General features: G+C 25.1%; 2 protein-coding genes across 4 annotated transcripts in view; both read left to right on the forward strand.

The window, feature by feature from the left end:
* Positions 1-23,479, forward strand: part of LOC100205085 (otoferlin) — a 182,930-nt gene extending 159,451 nt beyond the window's left edge. For all 3 annotated transcript variants that reach the window (XM_065813710.1, XM_065813708.1, XM_065813709.1), the window contains 11 exons: positions 6,278-6,451; positions 6,614-6,705; positions 6,933-7,063; positions 7,206-7,390; positions 9,133-9,183; positions 9,965-10,055; positions 11,999-12,095; positions 12,459-12,652; positions 17,183-17,283; positions 19,697-19,841; positions 23,051-23,479. In XM_065813710.1, the coding sequence (XP_065669782.1) occupies positions 6,278-6,451; positions 6,614-6,705; positions 6,933-7,063; positions 7,206-7,390; positions 9,133-9,183; positions 9,965-10,055; positions 11,999-12,095; positions 12,459-12,652; positions 17,183-17,283; positions 19,697-19,841; positions 23,051-23,083 (1,294 nt within the window). In that variant the 3' untranslated portion in view covers positions 23,084-23,479. The remainder of the gene's footprint in view (positions 1-6,277; positions 6,452-6,613; positions 6,706-6,932; positions 7,064-7,205; positions 7,391-9,132; positions 9,184-9,964; positions 10,056-11,998; positions 12,096-12,458; positions 12,653-17,182; positions 17,284-19,696; positions 19,842-23,050) is intronic.
* Positions 365-1,576, forward strand: LOC136088832 (cyclin-dependent kinase 10-like). Its single transcript, XM_065813711.1, is given in 3 exon segments — positions 365-643; positions 646-880; positions 1,356-1,576. Coding segments are annotated over 3 exon segments (519 nt in total). The 5' UTR covers positions 365-553; the 3' UTR covers positions 1,550-1,576.
* Positions 23,480-23,861: the final 382 nt, after the last annotated feature.

Below are 23,861 nucleotides of genomic sequence, written 5' to 3' on the forward strand. Positions count from 1 at the left end.
ATGTCAATCACTGTCAAATTTGACTATCACCGTTAAAGTGATAAATCAATTGGAAAGTGATAGTCAAAGAAATGTGCCTGTGTTGAATAATTTTAATTTCTTAGTACTAGTTACCACATTTGAATATTTATTAAATTTCTAAAGCATGATAGTTATGTTTTGTTATGTTATAGTTATGTTTTTTCTTTTTTTTCCTCATTTTTAATACCAGTTATTAGTATTTTTCGATTCAGTTTTTTAATATTTCTTATGCTTTTTTACTAAACTTATATATTAATAAAATTTTTATTTTATTTTAGAAAATTATTCATGTTTATAATTACTTTTAAAGATGACTACTGAAAATGATGATAATTAAATTGAAAAGGTTGTATTGTATTCATTTAAAAATCCATGTGAGCCAGTTGAATGTCCCAATCTTCCTTTCAAAGGAAGTTGTCTTAGTGTAGCTGAATTTCAGAAGATAAATAGATTTGGTGAGGGTACATATGGAGTAGTTTATCGTGCTAAAGATTCAACCACAGGACAAATTGTTGCGCTAATACTAGTTCGAATGTATAAAGATAAGGAAGGTCTACCTATCAGTAGTTTACGTGAGATTAATTTGTTGATGAGAATCAAGCATAAAAACATTGTGAGACTTTTAAAGAAGTTGTTGTTGGAAGACCTTTAGAATATATTTTTTTAGTTATGGAGTACTGTGAACACGATTTAGCAGGGTTACTAGATAATATGTTGACTCCATTTACAGAATCTCAAGTCAAATGCTTGCTTATTCAGCTTTTACTTGGTACTGAATACCTTCACAACAACTTTATTATTCATAGAGATATAAAAATGTCAAATATTTTAATGACAAACAATGGAACTTTAAAAATAGGTGATTTTATTTTTATTTTTCACAAGATTTTTTGTACCAATGAATCTTGAAAATAATAAGCAAAGCTTTTCCTAATTAGCATTAACAAACTCCTCAAGATTAATACCAAAATACAAGTCTGTAATTTTAAATCGCATTATGATTAGCTGTTGCATTAATTACTTGAATTTTTTAATTCTCTTACTGAAGAAAAATGTGTCAGAAGTCTTGAAAGTTTATTAAAATTTTTTAAATAATCCAAAATTTTCAATATTTTAAATATTACAATATTTAAAATATAATGCAATCTAATAATATAAGTTAATTGTATGTGGCTGAGAATAATTTTTTCATGTTTTAAAATTATATAAATCTAAAATATTCTTAACTTGTTCAACTTACGACTAATATATTTAGTTATAATTATCCGTGTGAAACTAATTTTGCCCAGGTAATTAGTAAATTTTTAAATTTAGTCTGTCTTTTTTTTAATCAGCGGATTTTGGATTAGCACGAACATTTGGTAAGTCGGGTAAGTTAATGACTCCTGTAGTGGTGACACTTTGGTATCGAAGTCCAGAGCTTTTACTAGGTTCACGACTCCATTCACCTAAGGTAGATATATGGGCTATTGGTTGTGTCATGGGTGAACTTCTATTGTGCAAGCCTCTGATGCCAGGTAAATTTTGAAAATTACTTTTTGTTACGTTTTTAATTGCATTTGAAAATAATTACTTTAGGACTTATCTTTTGAAATATTTTATTAAAGTTATGCAAAACGCTTTTACAAATTACTTCTATTGATTGTTTAATAAATGAATAAATTTAATTTAAATTATTGAAAAGCGAAATTAATTTATTGAAATGAAGAAATATAATATTTTTAAGTTGTATAAGCATTTTTTTTCAAAAGTTGCAAAGAAAAAATTGTTTAAAAAAATAATGTAGTCTTTTTAAAATTGTAATTTTTATACATTTCATGCTTTAATTAGTAAGTCAACTTAAAAAAAAACAACTTTTAAACCATTCTTTGTAAAAATAGATAAATAATAATAATATTAATAATAATAATAATAAATCATGGGAAAATTAAATTTAATTTATTCATACTTTGATGTAACTTTAAAAAATAATCTCTTGAATGATTTTTAGAAAGATATGAAATAAGAGTTTTAGACCTAGAAATTTCTCATAAAAGTACGTACATAATAAAAAAAAATTTAATTATAAAAATTTAATTTACACGTAATTAATTTTTGATTTTATTTAAAGCCTTCACATAAAATAAAAAAATTAAAAAAGAATAACAAAAGTTATTCGTAATGTAAAGATTTTTTAATTGCATTTAAATTGTTAAAACATCAATTTGATGTTTATTGGAAGCTCATTGATTGTGTACTTCAGAGAGAACCAGCAGCCTCCTTAGATTTGTTGACTGTATTTTTTTCGTTTGTTTTTTTTGTTTTTTTTGAGTACAACCCATTTTAGTTAATACTTTTATTTTAAGCTAAATCTAAAACAAATTAAAAAATTTAATTTTAGTGTCCCCCTAAAAAAGTTACATTGAGTTATACAATTTTCAAGTAATTATATGTATATTGAAGATTTACATAACTATTACATAATTATATATAAAAAACTAGTTCATATATATTAAATAAACAGTTTCTAATTATTAATATAAGCGGTTAAAATCAAACTAATAGACAAAATCCAGTTAAAACAAAACAGTATACAGAAAACACAAAGGTTGTTCAACTAGTCATGATTATCAACCCCTTCTGTGAATCAAGCTTTAATGAACCTTCTGCTACCAAATAGGCCAGATGGACTGATTCTTATATTGTCTAAAAACATTGGCTTTCCAAACCCTCTAGGATAAGGAACAAAAAATATTTAACATAGTTGGGTTTGCATCTAAAAATTGTAAAAATTTTAAATTTTATCAAAAAATGTTAATACCTATAAAACGTAAATATCTATAAAATTTAAAAAAAATTTAAATATCTCAAAATTTATCTATATATATATATATATATATATATATATATATATATATATATATATATATATATATATATATATATATATATATATATATATATATATATATATATATATTAATTAGTAAGTGACCGGGGCTGTTTTTTGACCGGGCCCGGTTTGATAGAAAATATAGCCAGGGCCGAGTTTGTGACCAGTTTTGTATAAACATTTATACATCCTAAACAGTGTTTCACAGGAAGATGTGCGATCACACGTCCTTATATGAACAGGTAAATTATATTTTGCTTTGACAATTTGACCGCGGCTATTTCAAAAAATATTTCAAAAACATGCTGAATAAAAATATTTTGAATTATACCTTAGGTGAAATAAATTACATAGAAACTTCTGAACAAACTTATTTATATTAGCAAAACGCTTTTAAATAAAGTAATAATTTACTGATGATTTTTTTAAAAGTATTATTGACAGTTGTTTATAATTTTTTTAAGTTCTATTATATAAATTATTTAAGTATGCATTTTTTATTATATACGTTATTAAAAAATTAAAAAGTTATTTGTTTTTTAAACGATGGCTTTCTAATGCAACAAAAGTCTTTTCAAAAAATTATAATATAAGAATCATTGAAGTTAAAAAGATAAAAAAATTCATTTAAAAAGATAAAAAAAATTTCATTGAAAATGTTTTTGCAAGCCGTTACAATTTAATAAATTTGATATTTAATACTTTCATATTGTACACCCAGATCAAGGGTGCCACAAGTCAAAAAGTATCAAACTGAGAAAATCAGGGTTGAAGTTTTAAGTTTTAATATTTTTTCCAGCAAAGAGTGCCATTTGTATCTGTCATTTTGTAAACATTCGTTTTAGACTTGTGGTATTTTGTTACAGGCCAGTGTACAACACATAACATACTATCAAATGACATTCATAACTCAATATCCCTAATTTTTGACTTGTGGCACCCTTGATCTGTGTCTACGATATTATTGAAAGGCTTTTTAATAAAATGAAAAAAAAAATTCTAACAAATTTTTATATTAAGTATTAATAAATTGTTGTTTTTACTATTGAATATTTATTTTTTATGATAAATGTTAATATTTTGAAACAATTTTAACTAAAAAAACAATAAAAGTACAAATGTTAAAATAAAGAATGAAATGGTTTTTTAATGCGTAATTATTTACCAGTTTACATTTACATGGAAACTGATATTTTTAAATTAGTAAAAAAAAACTATAATTTAAATTAAGCATGAGTATTTTTTAAACAATCGTTAAAAGTAAATTGTTCTTTTTATTTTAAGGGTTTCCGATAATATTGTATAAACATTAATAAAGATAAAAAATTATTCCGAACGTAATTAAAAACATGATTTAAATAAACTAAGCATTTTAATTGGTTGAGTTTTGTTTTTATTTTTTGTTTTTTTTTTCTCTTTCATTAAGATTTTTTTTCTTTTTTTAAGTAAAATTTTTTTTAGATAAGTTTGAGTAAATTTTTTTAGCGCATTTTTAAATTTTGAAAACATGTTAAAAGTTGTGGTCAAATCGTCAAAACAAAGTATTTTTTTGCGTGGTCATTTAATTGCATGTGATGGCACGTCTACCCCTGTGAAACAGTGCTTAAGTATATATTTTTTGTTCAAAATTCATGTTATATTTTGTGTGTGTATATATATATATATATATATATATATATATATATATATATATATATATATATATATATATATATATATATATATATATATGCATAAATAAATATCATGATCAACATGATCATCATCATTATTATCATCATCATCATGATGACATTATCATGATCATCATCATCAACATCAACAGCATAAAAGAGGAAGACTAAAACCTAATGATGATGATGATCATCATCATCATTATGATCATGATGATGATCATCATCATCATTATGATCATGATGATCATCAGCATCATCATTATGATCATGATAATGATCATCATCATGATTATATATATATATTTATAGTATATATTATATATATATATATATATATATATATATATATATATATATATATATATATATATATATATACTATAAATATATATATATATATATATATATATATTTTATATTACCTTTTAGACATTACTTTTTTCTGGTGATATATATATATATATATATATATATATATATATATATATATATATATATATATATATATATATATATATATATATATATATATATATATATATATATATATATATAGTATATATTATATATATATATATATACATTATATCTATAAATATATATTATATATATACATATATATATATATATATATAAATATATATATATATATATACATATATATATATATATATATATATATATACATATTTATATATATATATATATATAATATATATACATATTTATATATATATATATATATATATATGTATCTTTTTTTTTATTTCAGAGCATTACCTTTTAGACATTACTTTTTTCTGGTGATATATATATATATATATATATATATATATATATATATATATATATATATATATATATATATATATATATATATATATATATATATATATATATATATATATATATATATATATATATATATAGAACCCTTAGATGTTGTCCGAAAGTTTTTTCCATATTTTGTTGACAAAAAGTAAAAATTAAAATGCAAGACCGGAATTTTTTTTTTTAATTAATGATAGACTGCCTGCCCCAACCCAACCCTCAGTCGATGTAGCAGCACTCCCTTGCGGGTCAGGCTATTTGTCAGTCGATGTAGCAGCACTCCCTTGCGAGTCAGGCTATTTGTCAGTCGATGTAGCAGCACTCCCTTGCGACTCAGGCTATAAGATAAGTCTATGTAGAAACACTCTGCGCATGATTTACAATAATGAAAATAAAAATTAAAACATTTTATTAACATAATTAAAAAAAAAACATTTTTAAAAAAAAAATTAAAATAAAAACATTTTATTAAAAAAAAATAAAAATAAAAACATTGTTTATTTTGTTAAAAACATTCAATTTTTTTTAAAAACATTCAGATTGATTTTATAAACATTCTTGTAAATTAAATTTGCGTTTTTTTGGTTTTTTTAATAAACTATTAATTTGTTATTAAATTAATGGTTTTGACTTTCGTCCAACACGAAAATGTTGGACGAAAGTCAAAAGTAATTAAAAGTGACGTATGTGTTGGCGTAAGAATCACTTTTTTCCTTCCGCTCTTCCCAAAGCCAACAAACTATAGATCTATATATATATATATATATATATATATATATATATATATATATATATATATATATATATATATATATTTAAGTACAGTTTATGTTTAAACCATTAAATTTAATTGAAGAAACTAATATATATTCTTTAGGGTACATGAAGTTGAAGGAACTATTCCGTTTGATACTACACTTACTGTACAGGTATATGATTTTGACCGTGGTGCAATCCGAAATGAGCTTATTGGTCAAACTCAAATAGATATTGAGAATAGATACTTTACTAAATATAGAGCAAAGTGTGGACTGCCACAAGAATATAAAAAGTAAGTGTTTTAATTGCTTTTTAATTTTGTTAAATTTTTGCTTTTCTAGTTAACAGTTAATTAATTAATAAAATAGTTTATTAAAAAATGAATACAATAATTTATCAAAGATTGTTAAAAAAAGGGAACTAGCTTAAATAAAGTTTTATTAATTGGCAATAGGCAAGGTGTTGCTAAATGGCGAGATATTCAATCACCAACAGAGATAATATCAGAGCTTGCATTGAGGTGTAAGATTGATGTAGATTACAAAGGTATATCTTTAAAATAAAATATATTTATAAAATATTTAGATCAAACAAAATATATTATAAAATAAAATATACCATAAAATAAAATATTTAGCAAAAAGAAACTATTTACTTTAAAAATGAAAAAAAAAAGAAAGCAAAATAGTATTTAACTTTTTGTTGCAGTGATGGAGCTAAATCTCTAATCATTTAATAATCAACAAATTTTTTCTCTCTTAATTAATGTTTAGATTCAGATTCTGACCAAGAGGAAATTGCATTTGCAGCTTTAAAAAAATTTCAAAGAACAGACTTTAAGTTTGTTCCAGAACATGTAGAAACAAGAAACCTTACACATCCTAATCATCCTGAAGTGTCTCAGGTTTTAAATAAAATAGAAATATTTTTTGTTTTGTAAAGATATTTTTTACATATTATAAAAGTTTATTAAATTTTTTTGTTCATGTTCCATTATTTATTTTGATGCTGCTTAATTCTTGACTAGTATTAATTTTATTTTGCAGGGAAAACTTTTAATGTGGGCAGACATTTTTCCTGCTGGTAATCTTCCTCCCCCTGTCGACATTGCAAAACCAAAGCCAGTAAAATATGAAATTCGTATTATTATATGGAACTGTTCAAATGTTCCATGCATTGATAAAAGTATTTTGCTAGGGAACATGCCGACAAGTGATATTTACGTTAAGGGGTAAAAGATATTTTTATTGAGGGTTTACGTTAAAGGGCAAGTGGTATTCACTTTCTTCAGTAATTAAGGTCCATATATTACTGAATATATTTTTCACATAAAGTTTGATAAAAGCTTGTAGTCAGAGAACAGTTCTTTATTTCACAGAAGAAAAAAAGTGTATTGCATTAGCACTCTAGTATAATTTTATATTGAAAAGAATCAATTTCAGTTAATTTTTAGTTACTCAAAAACTGTTTAACACATATTTCTTTTTTTTTTTTTAATAATTTTTTGTAATAATGATTTCATAAAATGATTTCAATGATTATTGTTAATGATTTTTTGTTTGAGTTTATTGGTATTTTTATTTGATTGTATTAATTTTATGTGTTAAATATTGGTGTTAAATTATTATCTTAAAATGAATTTTAGAAAGTTTTCTCACCCACCTCAAGCTTATCAAGACCACCCTGTTTATTAATTTTTACCTTTTATAAACAAAGTAACTGTATCTTAAAACTAACAAAAAATTCAGTGTAAATCAGTCTTTAAAATCAAGAAAATATAACTCACTTATAACAACATAAGTTTTAATCTTATCAAGGAGATTTTAAACGGTTCTATCCCTGAGCCTATTTTGTTTCTTATCTACATTAATGATCTTCCTGACAACCTTACACCTAAAGTAGCTCTTTTTGCTAATGACTCAACTTTATACTCCTGACTTGACAAAAAGTCTTCTTTTTTCAATCGCTTAGAACAGGCAGCTGATCTTGAATCTGATCTCGCTTCTGTAACAGATTGGGGCTCACAGTGGCTTATAAATTTTAACTCAAACAAAACTCTGTTATTTACTGCAAACAACTATCACAGTACTGTTGACATTCCTATACTAATGAATGGCAACCCTCTCACTGAGTCCTCTTCTTTAAATCTTCTTGGATTATCTTTTACTACTGACTTTTCATGGAAACCATATATACAATGGGTTGCTAAATTAGCATCTGCTAAGGTTGCTTCTCTTCATTGTGCTGACCATTTTCGCTCCCCTGATTCCATTCTTTACCTCTACAAATCTCTTATTCGTCCCTGTATGGAATACTGCTGTCATATTTGGGCTGGTTCTTCTACTGATGCTCTTTCTCTTCTAGACAAGGTCCAAAAAAGTGATGTAAACCTTTTTGGACCCAGCCTAGCTTGAGTCTCTTTCTCATCATTGTAAATTTGCAAAATTATCTCTAGTTCCATCTACCAAAACTATTTTTTGTTTCAGTATTTCCTAACTTAATAGTGGTTGCTTTCAACCCTGGTAGGAGTGAATTAAAAAATTTAATTAAATTTCTCTTTTCTACAAGTATTATCATGATTACTGCTCAAATGAGCTATCATCTCTAGTTCCAATCTCCTATCATCTATCTATCATCTATTTCCATCAAATAAAACTCATTCTTGCTTGACTCATCATTCATCAAAGTTTTATTCTTTTACTGTCTTTGTCCCTGCATGCTCTAAAAACTTTTATTCGTCTAGTTTTTCTGACTCATACAACCTTCGACTTTAAGTCTTTTGTCAACTGTTTCTTTGCTCTACAACTCTATTCTTTTTTTTCTAATAACTCCCAACTTAATAGTGGTTGCTTGCTGCCTTGTTGGGAGTAAATCAGAATTAAAAAAAAAAATAAAGTTCTTACCTAACTGTTTATTAGATTTAGAAAAAAAAAACGCAAATTGCATTGTTAAAAAAGTATTTTTTTTATATAGTTGGTTGAGTGGAATGCCTGGAAAGTCACAAAAGACTGACATACATTATAGGTATCTGATTTCAAGCAATAATTTATTGTTTTCCATAGTATAAAAAAAATATCATATATTTTCATAATACTTTTTTTGAAATGATAATAAATGTTCATGTCAATTTATTGTTGCACTTTTATTACTGCTTTTAATTTTTTCAAGAAATCACTTTAATAAAATTTATTTTAATAACTTTATCATGAAAATCAATAAATGAAAAAAATGAAAATTGGTATAAAGCTTGTTTTCCATGACAATTCTTAATAATAATAGTACAACAGTCACTCAGAGATTTTTAATGAGAACCAAGAAATTGGCACTAGTCTGTGATTTTGGCATAAAAGTTTTAAATTGACAATTTTGAAAATTTGAAATAAAAGTAGTTGATGAGAATTTTTCTTTTTCTTTCTATTAAAGATTCAAGAATTAATTGAAGATTCAAATTATTGAATTCTTATTCAGACTCAAATTATCAATGTGGTTTCTTCTTCTTTTTTATACTTCTTTTGAAACAAAAAAAAGTGTTTTAAAAATAATTGGTTAAGAAGGGATTGTTTTTTACCATATTTACTTCTGGGAGTGGTTTTTTTACCCTTTTTTACAATATTCACTTCTGCGAGTGGAATACAGTTTAAAAAAATTATATATTTGTAATTATAGTGTGCTTGTTTTTTGTGTATGTGTGATTATAGTGTGCTTGTATGTGTTTTTTGCATATTTGTAATTATATTGTGCTTGTTTTTTGTGTATGTAGAGAAATGTCTTTTCAATGTTTTGTTTGTAATTCTCATTCTTATAGATCAACAGATGGCAGTGGAATGTTCAACTGGAGGTTTATATTTCAGTTTGATTATTACCAAGCAAAGAGAATGTTTATATTCAAAAAAAAGGTCAAAAACAACATTTTTATTTAAACATAAGTTTTATAAAAAAATTTTATCTCTAGGCTAAACTTTAGACAGTATCAAAATTATTGGACTCTAAATTCTAAATTTTTTTCTTTTTCTGAAAAAAGAAAAAAATTTCAATTCAATTGTTCAAAAAATTCAGTGGATTCAAGTCATTATTTAGTCATTACAAGTCATATATTTGTGTGAACAAATTTAAAATTGTGGTACCACTATGTAAAGATGGAAGTTTTTTCACTGAATGTATTAAAATTGTTCAGAGTTCTTATGCTTTTTATAACTTATATAGAAACTTAAAAGCATCTCTCCACCATATAACCACCATCATCACCAAATCATATCTCTACCCAGGACTTTTTTTTACCACTTCTGCTTTGTATGCTGTTTGAAGAGAATGATATTTGTTTACAATGATTTTATTAAAATCATAGTTAAAGCTTGCATAGTTAAATTTTTCAACAATGTAGGTGTATGTTATATATTTTAATATTTATATTTTTATGTTATATATTTTAATATTAGAATCAAGATGTGTTATGAGTCACTTTTGATTTTTCTTTTTGCAGAAGTTGCTGTTGTAGACGAATCTTTTTTTTTTTTTTTCACTTTGTGTAATATCTTGCTTCCCAATTTTACTTTGTGACAATGTAACTAGGCAACTAAATACTTTCTTTACTAGCTAAACCGCTACAAGCGTGTGAAATCATGTTGATGAAGAGTCTATTTTAATAGAGCAGCTCAAAATTTCATCTTTTAACCACACAGCAGATTTTGATAATCACTTTATAATCTTTTTGTTTCATCTTGAATATAAATTAAATCATCGTCATGCTTGTTTAAATAAATAAATATTCAATAAACTTGAATATAAATTGAATCATTTTCATAATTGCCAATGTCTTCACCACTTGATTTATCTTGTACACTATTCGTACTCTGTTTAGTTGATAATTTATTTAGTCTGCAGTATGTTGATAGATGAATTGACAAAAGAGTGTGGTTTCTGATGTTGCTTAACCGACAATACCTTGGTTTGAACTTGAATTTGTTGCAGAATTTTTTGTTTTTCCTACTCAACCAGTTTCCATTAGTTTCATTAATAATTGTCAACATAACTTTTCTTAAAGTTTTTGTTCTGCTAATTACACTAATTATTCTGCTAATTACACTAATTGTTCTGCTAATTACACTAATTGACATTTTTCAACTTGGTAAATTTCTCTGTTATACATTGTTTAGATATAACAGGAAAGTTTAATCTGTTTTAAAATTTGTTTAACTTGTTTACAGTTTTCAGTTGAAGTCAGCACTGAATTCAATATCAAGGCAATTAATTTGGGCAATCAAGGCATTTAATGGCAAAGAAAAAAAAAAGAGTTCTTATATGCAACTTTTTCCATATTTAAATTTTTATAACATAAAAACAAAAAATTAACATGCAAAAAAATCTGAAGAATTTTCCTTACAGATGATTTTTACTGAAATCACTTTTTGTTGTAAAATGTGTAGCTGTTTTGTATTGAACAGTGTATGACTTATGTATTGCACAGTGTATGACTCACTTATTGCACAGTGTATTGCAACTGTTGTATTGCACATTGTATAACTAAAATGTTGCACAGTGTATGACTTATATATTACAGTGTGTCTGACTTACATATTGTGTATGAGTTGTGTATGAAAATATAAAAATTAATTAGAAGTACAAATTATTAACAAAACTTCATTGAAAGTAATCAAACTAATTTATATTTAAAAAGGTGTCAACACCATTATTCCATTGTTGTAGAGATTTTTTTGTTGTAGGGTGTGTGATGCAGCAAAGTCTGTTATTCAATTTTTGTATTGTAATTTATGCTAGTGTTTGTAAAGCCAATATAAGTATTTTAAACATCTAAAATTTTCTGAAACTCCTAATTTTTTAGTTATCTCCATTATCAATTGATGAGACAGAATTTTATTTTCCAGCTGAGCTGATTTTAGAATGTAGAGAGGCTGATCTTATTGGCTCAAGAAAATTTGGTATTTTTGATCATTTGTTAAGTTTATTTTTTTGTCTTTAGTGATTTGATGCTTTGTTTTGAACTATTTTTTTTTAGATTGTTTGTTGAAGTATTAAAATCGTTTTATTATTATCGCTTTATTAAGTTAGTTTAGTTTATTAAAGTATTTAGTTAGTTTATTGAAGTATTAAAATCGCTTTATTAACTTTAAATGTTTAAATAAATCATTAGAAATTGAATCTTTTTACTTACAAACATTTCCCTGAAATTAGATAATCTATTGTCTAAAATCTGTAATCTATTATTGATAATTTATTGCTTTGTTAAAATAGCTGTAAAATGTTTCAAGAAATTATATCTATTGTCTTATATCTGTTGGTAGGAAGGCTTAATATTGATTTGCTAAAGTTGCCTCCATACTATATCAAGTCAAGTGGATGGACTTTAGAAGACTGGGAAGAAAGACTGAAAAACAAAAAAGAAAAGAAAATGTCTTTATTTAAATACAGAAATTTTAAAGGATGGTTGCCTTTTATGGTTCCTGATGAAATTGATCCAAAAAAAAATGTTGAACAGGTGTGTTAAAATAGTTACAGAAGAAAAAATTTTGTTTAATTTTTGAGGTATGTAGTTTAATATTAAAAAGTTAAATAAAAATAAATTAATTAAAGTAGTTAATTATTCTATTATTATTATATATTACTATTATTATTATATATTATTCTAATCATATAAAGTTGTTTAAAGGGACCCCCAAGTTTGGAAATAAGTTGTGTTTATATCTTTGATGAGCTTTACAAAATAAGTTTAGATTTAAAATCATTTTTTAAATTTCAAAACAAATTATTTATTGAGATAGTAATAAACAACTTCTTTATTTTTAATGCTATTTTTTTTTTTTTTTTTGAGAAAGAAATTTTTGGCTTTTTGATTTTTTCTGTTAAAAAAATCTTGTCTGATTACTATCTGGTCTGAAAGTTAAGTTGTAAGGTAGCTGTGGCACATTGGTTAGAGCTCTTACTTTAGAAGCAATAAATTCAGGGCTCAAAGCAAGCTCTGGACATTTTTTCACCACCAATAAGGAAGATGGCATAATTTTCCTAGTTAAATGCTCTTGTGCCATACTCTGTGACAAGAACGGTAGGGTCTTCTTGGGGCACCTAAAACAAATATAAAAAAGAAAAGAGTTTTTCCATTTCGTATTTAAAAAATTCTTTTTTAAAGAACTTCAAGTATGCTTGCAGCTTGTTTGCTACCTGCAACTTGCTAAGAAAAAAAAGTTAAACAATGTGAAGAGTGAAAATGAAATTTTAAAACAGTATAAAGTTAAGTCTGAACACTTTTTTTTCTGATGCTCAAGGAATTATATTAATTGAGTTAGACAATCCAAAGAAAAAAAAGAAACTTAATTAAAAACCGCTGTAATAAATTTATTTATTTTTACATATTGATAAGACAGAGAGGACTCTAAAGTCAAGGCTGATCTCTTCGTTTTATTTCTTCTAATATTGTTACAATCTTTGTAATCATCTTACTCTAAAACAAAAACCAAAATAAAGAAAAACGGTGTTTAAACCCCCTCATGCATCTCTGAAGTTTAAAATCTGTATCAATGCTTATTAAGTGACGATTAATGGTTTTATTTTAAATGCACTATTCTTGCATATCAAATAGGACCATCACCAATTTTAAAAAAGAACATTACCATTTAAAGTCTAAATATATAGTTATTTTTCTTTATTAAAAGATGTTAACAGACTTTTAATAACTAATTTTAAATAATTTGAACTTTTGGTTATCTAGTGCAGTGTAGCAAAAATGATAAATAATATAAGATAAGTATATAACCATATTACAAACTTTTTAGTTTCTAATCTCAAAAATTTAATAAACAGAGTAGTTTCTCACTTTTAAGTGTCATATTGCAAAGGGAAGTTTTTATTAGTGTGCATTGTTTAAGCCACATAAGAAGCCCATTATTACAACTTTAGGTTGATTAGCAGAAATAAGGTTGCTGCATAGATTATGTTATGGTGCTAAAATGTCATACGCTATTTATGGTAAAGTCAAGCTCTCTAATTATTAAAAACATGAATAAACCAACCAAAAGTGTTAATCAAAAAAATTATCAAATTAAAAAAAATTATTTTTCTTTACAAATAATCTTTAAAGTAGTTTTTTATCTTTTTTTAACTTTTTGTAAAATTCAAAATTAACCATTGTAATAGAAAAGGTTCTATTGTGCATTAGATAGAATGGTTGAGACAAGGGCTGTTGGTCTTGACATATTCCTCCTCCAGCAATGCAGCCTTGTGGGCAGTGAAATTGTATTTAAAAAAAACCATAACCTATTGCTAAAAAAGTTCCAGTGACTAGTTGTATTGTTAATCACAAAAATTTAATAAATAATGTATAATTAGAAGTTGAAGAAAGATCTATTAAAATAGAATTAATATGTTTTATATGATGGTTAATTTATATGATTAATTGATATGATTAATTGGTTAGTAATTCCAAGTAGACTATTTCTCTTTATGATTTTAATTAAATGAGTTGTAGTCAAATAACATATTATATACTCATGAAAAATAAATAAGATTGCACATGGTATTTTGTCAATAGACTATCTAAAGAAAATCTTGAGAAAGGTAAGAGTATCATTAGCAAATATTACCTGGGGTTGGTTGAGTGTATAAATCAAGAAAAAGCAGCGTTACATCCAAAGGAATCAAAACATGAGCTATTGAAAGATTTTGTTACAGATATTCCCATAACAAAAATATTCTATATATTTAAAAGTCTTTCATCAAGAGATCTAATGCATCTATTTTCAGATTTAATTATAAATTCAGATAGAAATGTGGCTGATTTTTGGTTGTCTTAATTAACTATTTGGCAAGCTCAAAAGAAATCCATTTGAGAAAATGCTGAAAACTATTAAAATAGCATGTTTTGATGGGAAAATTAAAGATGTCACAGAAGATAAAAAAGTCAAAAAGCGATAGATTTACAGTCTTGGTAAATATTGATAAGGAAATAAATCTGCATGACATTTCAGCTGTTGATCATGGACAAACTCAATATGGTTTGTTAGTTAAAATACTGGAAGAATATAGAATAAGTGTTGACAAAAAAGGTTAAATTTTTGATAGCACTGCTACAAGTAAAGAAAGACTTTATAGTACCAATGTCAGGACATAAATAAAACTCAATTTTACTTGCTTGCAGGAAACATATTTACTTGCTTGCAGGAAACATATTTATGAAGTAAATCTCAAACACTTTTATGAAAAACTTAGCAGTGGAATAATTACATTACAAGAAAATCTATTTACAAACAATTCTAGATTGAAATGACTGTTTAAAATATATCAAAGAATCTATTTGTTCACCCAGTTTGTGTTATAAGGTTCAAAATTTTGTTTGGAGGGTAAAGGATTTTATATATTAATAAAACTTTTATCAATAACTGCCAACTAAAAAAACTTAAAATATTGTAAACAGCATTTTAAGTGTCAATTGTATAACTTATATAATACAATTAGGAGTCACACTTAAAATGAAACTTTAAAGTTGTGGTTTTATAAAATGTTTACAATGTAAACATTTTATTTCTTTGCAAATATTGAATAAAATATAACTAATTGTTACATAGATAAATTATTATAAATCAATATTAAAAAATTTGTAAAAAAAAAATTTCCTATAAAAAAAGTAATAATTTTTGAAGTCAAAAAACATATTAGTAAGCTTTAAGACATTTTAGTAAGCTTTAAAAATGCAGTGATTTAGGAGCAACATTATTAATTTAATTGTTGGGATTGCCACAACAATTAAATTAATAATGTTGCTAACACAACCCTTAGACATTTACAATTGGTAAATGTCTAAGGGTTGTGGCATCAGAAAGTTTGGGAATCACTGTCTTAATTTAAGTAACATTTAAGTAATTTTTTACCACTAATTTTTATTAAATCTTTAATACCTGGAGTCCATCAAGCTATGCGATTGGAGTTGCAAAACTTTAGTACATTATGGGAAATATTAGAAAAAAAGCAGATACGTTTTTTACATTTATCTTTATTTTTACTACTTAATGACACAACCTCCCTATCGTGGTGACTTTGGTAAAGTCAATTAAACACAGTTCAAAGCACAAGCTTTTGAGGAACTTGAATGATTGATTTTTTTTTACTAGAAGAACAAGGAATATCAATGAGGTTTTTGAAAATCTTTGTGTTAATAAGTTCTGCTTTCAATTTTGTCTTGAATGCTGGAGATAAATATTACTTTGTTTTTTTTTCTATTTTTTTTAATCCAGTTTTATTTTTGAGTAATCTTTACAAGCTTGTTTATGCAATTTGGGCACTGCTTTTATATCTATATAATCCCTGTATTACCATGTAGAATATTTTAAAGAATATTTTTAATTTTTTTATATATTTTAAATTAGTTCAATACCATTACCATTGACTTAAAATGCACATTTATATAAATTAAATAACTTTTTATAAAACATATTTTAATTGAAGTTACAATTAAACAATTGTAAAATGTTTTTGACAAATGAATATAGATATTTAATTCAACAAAAATTTGCTTTTCAAAAATATTTGCTAATTAATATAAAGTAAAATTTAAGTTGTATTAAAAACAACATTTGTTAAAATGGTTGTCATGACAGTGTTGATGTGTCATTTGTTATAATGGCAGTCATGACATTATGAAAAATGCATTTTTAATTTTTGATACCAACAAAAATTGAGGTAACATTAATATCACTTATTAATAAATATCCTTAATTATGTTTAATTTGAAAAAAAATTTTTAAAAGTTTATAAAACTTGAATACAACTCCATGTTAAGAAATTTTTTTTATATTACAAAAAAAGAATATTGCTAACAAGTTTTAAACATCTCCAACACTGATATAATGAAGATATTTTTTCTAGATTTAATAATGTGTCTCTTAATTTAATTTTTAAAGTTCAGCTCTTAATATTCAAGTTAAATACTTTTGAAAAATAACTATTTTATGTGAATAACCCTAATTGGGTCATTCAGTCTAAGTCAAGCTAATGTGTGTTATAATCTTTTTTTGTCTAGGGTCGTGTTGAAATTGAAATTGAACTGGTTACTGAAGATGAAGCTAAAGATCGTCCAGTTGGAATCAGAAGAGAAGAGCCACAAGCACTTCCTAAGCCTGAGTATAGCCTGAGTATTATAATCTAATAATCTATGTTTCTGTACTTCTGTTTGATGAACTTTAGAAAAACCAAAATAAAGTTAAAATTATATAACAAAGATAATAATATTGTGTATTATATAATTTATTGCTTTTAATGAAAATAATTTGGTTGCGTATTCAGCAAACTTTTTCTTTCTTTTTTTTTCAACATCTTCGCTTCCAACAAGGCTGCAAGCAACTACTAATTAGAGTTGGAAGTTACTGGAAAAAAAAAGATGAATATTGTAGAGCAAGATAATGATTGACAGATGACTTAAAAGATTGCAAATTATATGAATTAGGAAAGCAAGACGAAGGAAGTGAATTCCGAAGAACTGATGTTCAAGGAAAAAAAACTAGATGAATAAGAGTTTTTGGAGCACTTAGGAATAGTCACAGAAAAAGGACAAGATTTAATTGAATGACAAGTAACACGAGAATGACTTTTAGTAGATAGCACAAGAGACGCTAGCTCTTTAGAGCAATGCTTATTATAGTATTTGTAGAAAAGAGAAAGAGAAACAACATTACGACAATGTGATAATAGATGGAGGTTGGCTACAAGAGCAGGTCCAACTAAATTTACAATGTCTTTTTGCACCTAATCTAAAAGAGAAAGGGCATCATTGGAAGGTCCGCCACAGATATGGCAACAGTATTCCATACAACTAATTCCAAACTTGCTTCTTGTTTTCTTATGTACATTTAATTGCATCCATTGATTCTTCAAACAGTTATTAGGGTGTCTTGATGAGTTTTCTACTTAGTTTTTTGAATCAAAATATACACAAATATTTTGACCACAATTTGTACTCTATGTCAGTTTTCGTCTTGATTTTTCATGGTAAAAACATAGTTTTGGCATTTATCTACTAAAAAATATTATTTAAATGAAAAAACAAAATTTGAGTTTTTTTCTTCAATTTCCATTGACCATTTTCAGTCATCAGTTTTTTCTTCATTTTCCATTGACCATTTTTAGTCATTAATTTTTGCTTAAATTTCCATTGACCATCTTCAGTCATCAATTTTTTCTTCAATTTCCATTGACCATCTTTAGTCATTAATTTTTTCTTCAATTCCCATTGACCATCTTTAGTCATCAATTTATGGTTTAGACTTGTTTTTGCTAAAAGAAGTTTTGAAAGGGTAAGAATATAATAAAGTTAACTAAATTAAAACTTAGATTAGAATTTTGCTTAAACATTTTAAAGAATTAAATTTAAAAATTGAGCATTTTAGTTTGTTTCTAAAAATCAATAAAATTTTGAATAAAATCAATAAAAATCTTGAATATAGTTTAGTAAATATAAGTTTGTAATTTCATTAAACTTTTTTTTTATAATTATTTATACTCAAAAAATTAATGTTCACTTTAAAAGGAATTATCTAAATCTAGAAAAAATGTGTATACCATACACCATATCATAGGACACATTGTTATAAGAAAAGTATTGCAAGCAGATAAGCTGGATTGCAGTTGATTTTTTTTAAATTTATTGTAATATGTATATATACTACATTTAACATTTCTTAAATTACAAGTCCATGATTCCATCAACATTCAAAAATAACAATACAGTTATTGACATTAAAGCTTTGCTTTAGCTATTTTTTACTTGTTTGTAATTTATCCATTATTTTCTATTATCTAAAGATATATCTAAAAACTTTAGAACTCCAAAAATGTATAAACGTTTTTGCTGATAATACCTGGTGTTACTTTAGATGAAATTACTTTTGTAACTAAATCTTTTTCTCGCAAATTATTTTCTTGAAGCTACTTTCAAGGTGCAACCCAATCCACGCATTGGTGCAATCCACCAGTCAATCCACGCATTTAAGTGCAACTCAATCCACACATTGGTGCAATCCACCAGCTAATCCACGCATTTAAGTTTTGTTCTCCTATAATTTTAAGTTATATTCTCCCATAGTTTCAAGCTATTTTCTCCCATATTTTTTTGTTTTTAGTAAAAACTTATTGACCTAATTAAATAACTTTAATATAAATAATTAAATTGTTTTTATTACATATTGTATTATATTGTGTTATACATGTGTTTTATTTTATATATAAAATTTTATGTATAAATTACATATATAAAAATTTTAAAATTTTCAATTTATTTTATATTATTTTTATTTTGTTATTAATTTAATTATATAAGAAAGAAATTGTTTGGCTTTTTTATTGGGATTTAATTTTTCTTCGTTTAATTTTTTTTTTTTTTTACTTTAATTTTAAATTAAAATAAAAAAAAATTTAAAAAAACAAAAACTTGAAAATCTTTCATAAACAGATTGATTGTGAATTCTATATTAAAAAGATTTTTTTTTTTTTTTTTACTAATTTCCAAAATAACAATTAGTTTATGTTAATTTTTTTTTAGTCGTCCTGAAGAAAGCTTGGGATTGTTTATGAATCCTTTCAAAATGGCAAGATTGTTGTGGAAAAGTTACAAGTGGTTCATTTTTAAAGTATTATTATTGCTGCTTCTGTTACTTCTTATTGCTTTATTCATTTATGCTTTCCCGGTAAGTTATACAAGAAGCTTTTTTTTATTTATTACTTTTTATAAGATAATTAATATTATAAAAAATTGTTATTTATATTTATTTGTTTTGTTTAAAATTTATTTAATAATTTGATATTTTTATTGCTTTTAACTAATTACTAAATTATAGATATACTCATAAAGTATAGATATAGATATCTAAATGTGGTACTAGACAAGTGAACACTTGGCTTAAATTAAGAGGTTCAAGGTTTCTTAAATTAAGAGGTTCAAGGTTTTAATCCACTCTATGTCTAAGGAAGTACCGCACTGAACTGTTTCTCTTTAATGTCCAGTTTTTAAGTTTATTTATAAGAGTATTTTGAAGTTATTGTACTTTAAAAATTTTCATATTTTTTTAAGTGTAATTTGCTAAGCAAAACAAATGCATGAGCTGCATACAAATTAATAATACTGAATGTTGATTGGATAGGCAGATTTATGTTGTAGAAACAGTAAAAACTATAGGGTTTTAGCTGATTAATTAGCTACAAGGATCACTACTGATAATATCAAAGCGTTACACTTGTATTGAATTGTTTTAAAGAACTCGAATGTAAAATAGTTTTGCAAACCTTATAACAACATAAACCCTTTTTTCATTTTTAATGACTTCACTTCCAACAAGGTTGCAGACCTTTTAGTTGTGAGTTACTCGAGTTTGGAAAAAAGATTTTAGAGAAAGAATGGAGTGGTTGGCAGAAAAATTAAAAAAATTAATTGAGTCAAGGAAAAAATTAAAAGTTAACGAGTCAAGGAAAAGATGAAGAGTTAAGGAAAAGGTGAAGATAGGAGTCAATTTAGCTGATGTTTGATGAAAACAGTTAGACAAAAAGTTTTTGAGCAAGAAAAATTAGTTACAGCAAAAGAATGCAACTTGGCTGAATGACAAGTCATGCAAGGTTATTTTCGCAGAAGAATCACATGACAATAGCTTTCCCGAACAGAAGCCATTGTAGTATTTTTGAAAAATTAAGAGAGATTCAACTTTTTCAACAATGTGATAGAGGCTTAAACCAAGTTCTACTAAATATACAAATGGAGCTTGTCTAAAAAAGAAAAAACATTATTAAAACACCCCAAATATAAACACAGTATTCCATATAAAGACAAATTAATATATGACAATAATATTTCTTAAAACAATATATAGGAATCCATATAAGGAAAGATAAATAGTTTATAGACATAGAAAGGGTAGTAGCAAGTAGTGTGATGATAAGGAGAGTTTGAAAAGGTAATACGAGATGAAAGATTTAAAGGGATCATTGCATGGTCAGAACCATCTAAAGGAGAAAAAGGAGAAACTGAACTCAAGCTTAGATCTGGATTACTAAGCCTAAAATCGAGTTTATTTTTAAAATGTTATTAAGTGTCTTATTATGTTATTGTCTTGATAATCACAATTCAAAGGAGTTTTTAAATTAATAGATAAAAAATTGTTTAAGATTAAAGAAAGCTAGATACTCAAGCCTGAGCCTGAGTGGTGGTTTGACAATCATTACATAAACATTGTCTAAAATAATTTTTCATTTAAATACTTTTAAAAAATTTTACAAAATAAGTAACTATGAAACATTCCTGATGAAGCAATTAACCAAAAACTTCCAGTTATTACAAGGATAATGTATAAAATATAATCTAATGTGAATAAAACATAGTCCATGTTTAATAACATTGTACATTTTGATTGTAAATATAGTTGTGAATATGGAACTTTTTGACATTTATAAAAATGGACCTTATAAATTTTTAAATTAGTAATAATGTTATATGCAAACATTTTTATCCTATATCCATAAACATTTTAAATTAGTTGTAATGCTATATCCATTTTCCAGCTTGAGTTATCTCTCAGTAATGGTACGAACTCCAAACTTTTTTATGCTGATGCTGGTTTCAAATGAGGATTATTTCCAAAAAAAAATCATGAATCACGAGTAAAAAACTACTTAAATATTTTGGCCAGACCCTAAATTCGGGGAATTTATTCCCAGACCTGAATTTGCGGAATTTTGAAGTTAATTTTGTGTTTGTTTTAATTAAATCAAATTTCATCGAAAACCTCGTTTTAAAGTGGTGACTATAATTTTTTTACCCATAAGTTGGGTGATTAGATTAAAGTTATCTCAAAAATGCTCAAAAAATTTTTTAAATGTGCTCATTAAATCTACATGTGCTTACTAGACATTAAAAGACTTTGTTTGGTACTTTCACTTCATATTAGCATGAATACAGTATGTGTTAAAGCATATTATAAATTCTATGCATTTTCCTCGGAAGAAATTCGGCCGGAATTCCGGTCGGAATTACATTATTTCAGGCCGGAATTTATTTTTTACCTTTTTTTTAAGACATTTAACACTGACTGTGTAAATTAAATCAAAAAATCATTGTCCCACAGAGCAATGAAAAACTATAGATAAACCTAGGTAAAAAATACGAATAATTTTATTTGGAGTAATCAATTTTGTAAGTTTTGGAATATTGTGGTGCAAACAGATTAGCTATCCACTTTTGGGCAATAAATTAGCTCTTTTTTCATCAAAAATGTTACCTGCCTCTGGGAATAGTTACATTTTAAATGTTTTTTAAAATTTTAAAAATTAAAAAGTATATGAAGACTAATACAGTAAATATTTCAATTTTAACCTAAATGGAAAAATAGAAAACAAAGAAATAATTTTAGATATAAATATTATACATGTTGAAACTTTCAATAAACAAAGTTATAAGAAACAAATAAAAACAACATATTAGATTTAAATGGTAAAATTAATAAAATAGGTTTTATATATATATATATATTTATATATATATATATATATATATATATATATATATATATATATATATATATATATATATATACACATATATATATTACATAGCCACGATGCTGAGGTGCAGGCTTTCGCGTTCAATCTTGAAGGTAAAGAACTACATAAATATAATTCTTGTTCCCACTGGTATTCCGTCCGGAACTTTATTTACTACTCCAGCAAATCTAGTTCCGGCCGGAATTTAAAGTTTCTAATGCGGTACATCCCTACTTAAAATTAAGTAAACTTAACAAAATTTACACTCATTACTTAACATGTGCTAGTTTGGTTTACTTAAATGATTTATTTTTTTTGAACTACTTTTATTTAATACTATTTAGGTTTATAAACTTTTTACTTTTTGTAGGGTTATCTTGCAAAGAAAACGATTGGGATATAGAGAGATTTAGTGAAAATTAAGTAAGATATCAAAGATACCAATAGTGTATAACTTGCTGATTCCTAATTGCTGTTACATCAAGCTGTCTTTTTAACGTTGTTTTTAAAGGACGTTAAAAACTAAAGAGTTTTTAATTAAACTTATTTTATACAACATAAACACTAGAAGTTATTTTGTTCCGGAGAATATTTTCACCTTGATCTCGCAAAATAGATCCAATGAGCAATTTTTTTTACGATGAAATTTTCTGAATAAATTTTTGGATAAAACATTCTGATGAACCTTTGTGTCGCTTTTACGATAAACTTTTTGAAACTTTTAGAGTTTCCAGTTTCTTTGATTTTATGACGAATAACTTATGGAAATATTATTTATAAATATTAGGTTAATAAGAAATTAATATTTATTGTTTATAATCGTTTTTGTTACAAAATCTTTATTCGAACAGTTCTCGAAAGAAACGGCAGTTTAAATATATGAAATATATTTTATGCATGAAATATAGTTTATATTTTTAAGCTGAAAAAAAAAACTCATAATTTCTTTATGAATTAAAACTATGATTTATGTACCTTTAGTATATAATTCACAGTTTAATGCGTAATCATAGCAATGTGCCTTTTTTTTGTAGAAAATAGGTGCCAAAATTCATCTGTATTTTTCTTTATATGTCAAAAATGATGCAAAAATTAGCTACTAAATTTGTAAATAAATTTTATATGGATAGGCTTTCGCACACAATACCCTCACTTTCTCACCCCCTTCCCTTTAATAAATT

The sequence above is a fragment of the Hydra vulgaris genome, chromosome 12 (genome assembly GCF_038396675.1).
Source record: "Hydra vulgaris chromosome 12, alternate assembly HydraT2T_AEP".
In the NCBI taxonomy this organism is placed as follows: Eukaryota; Metazoa; Cnidaria; class Hydrozoa; order Anthoathecata; family Hydridae; genus Hydra; species Hydra vulgaris.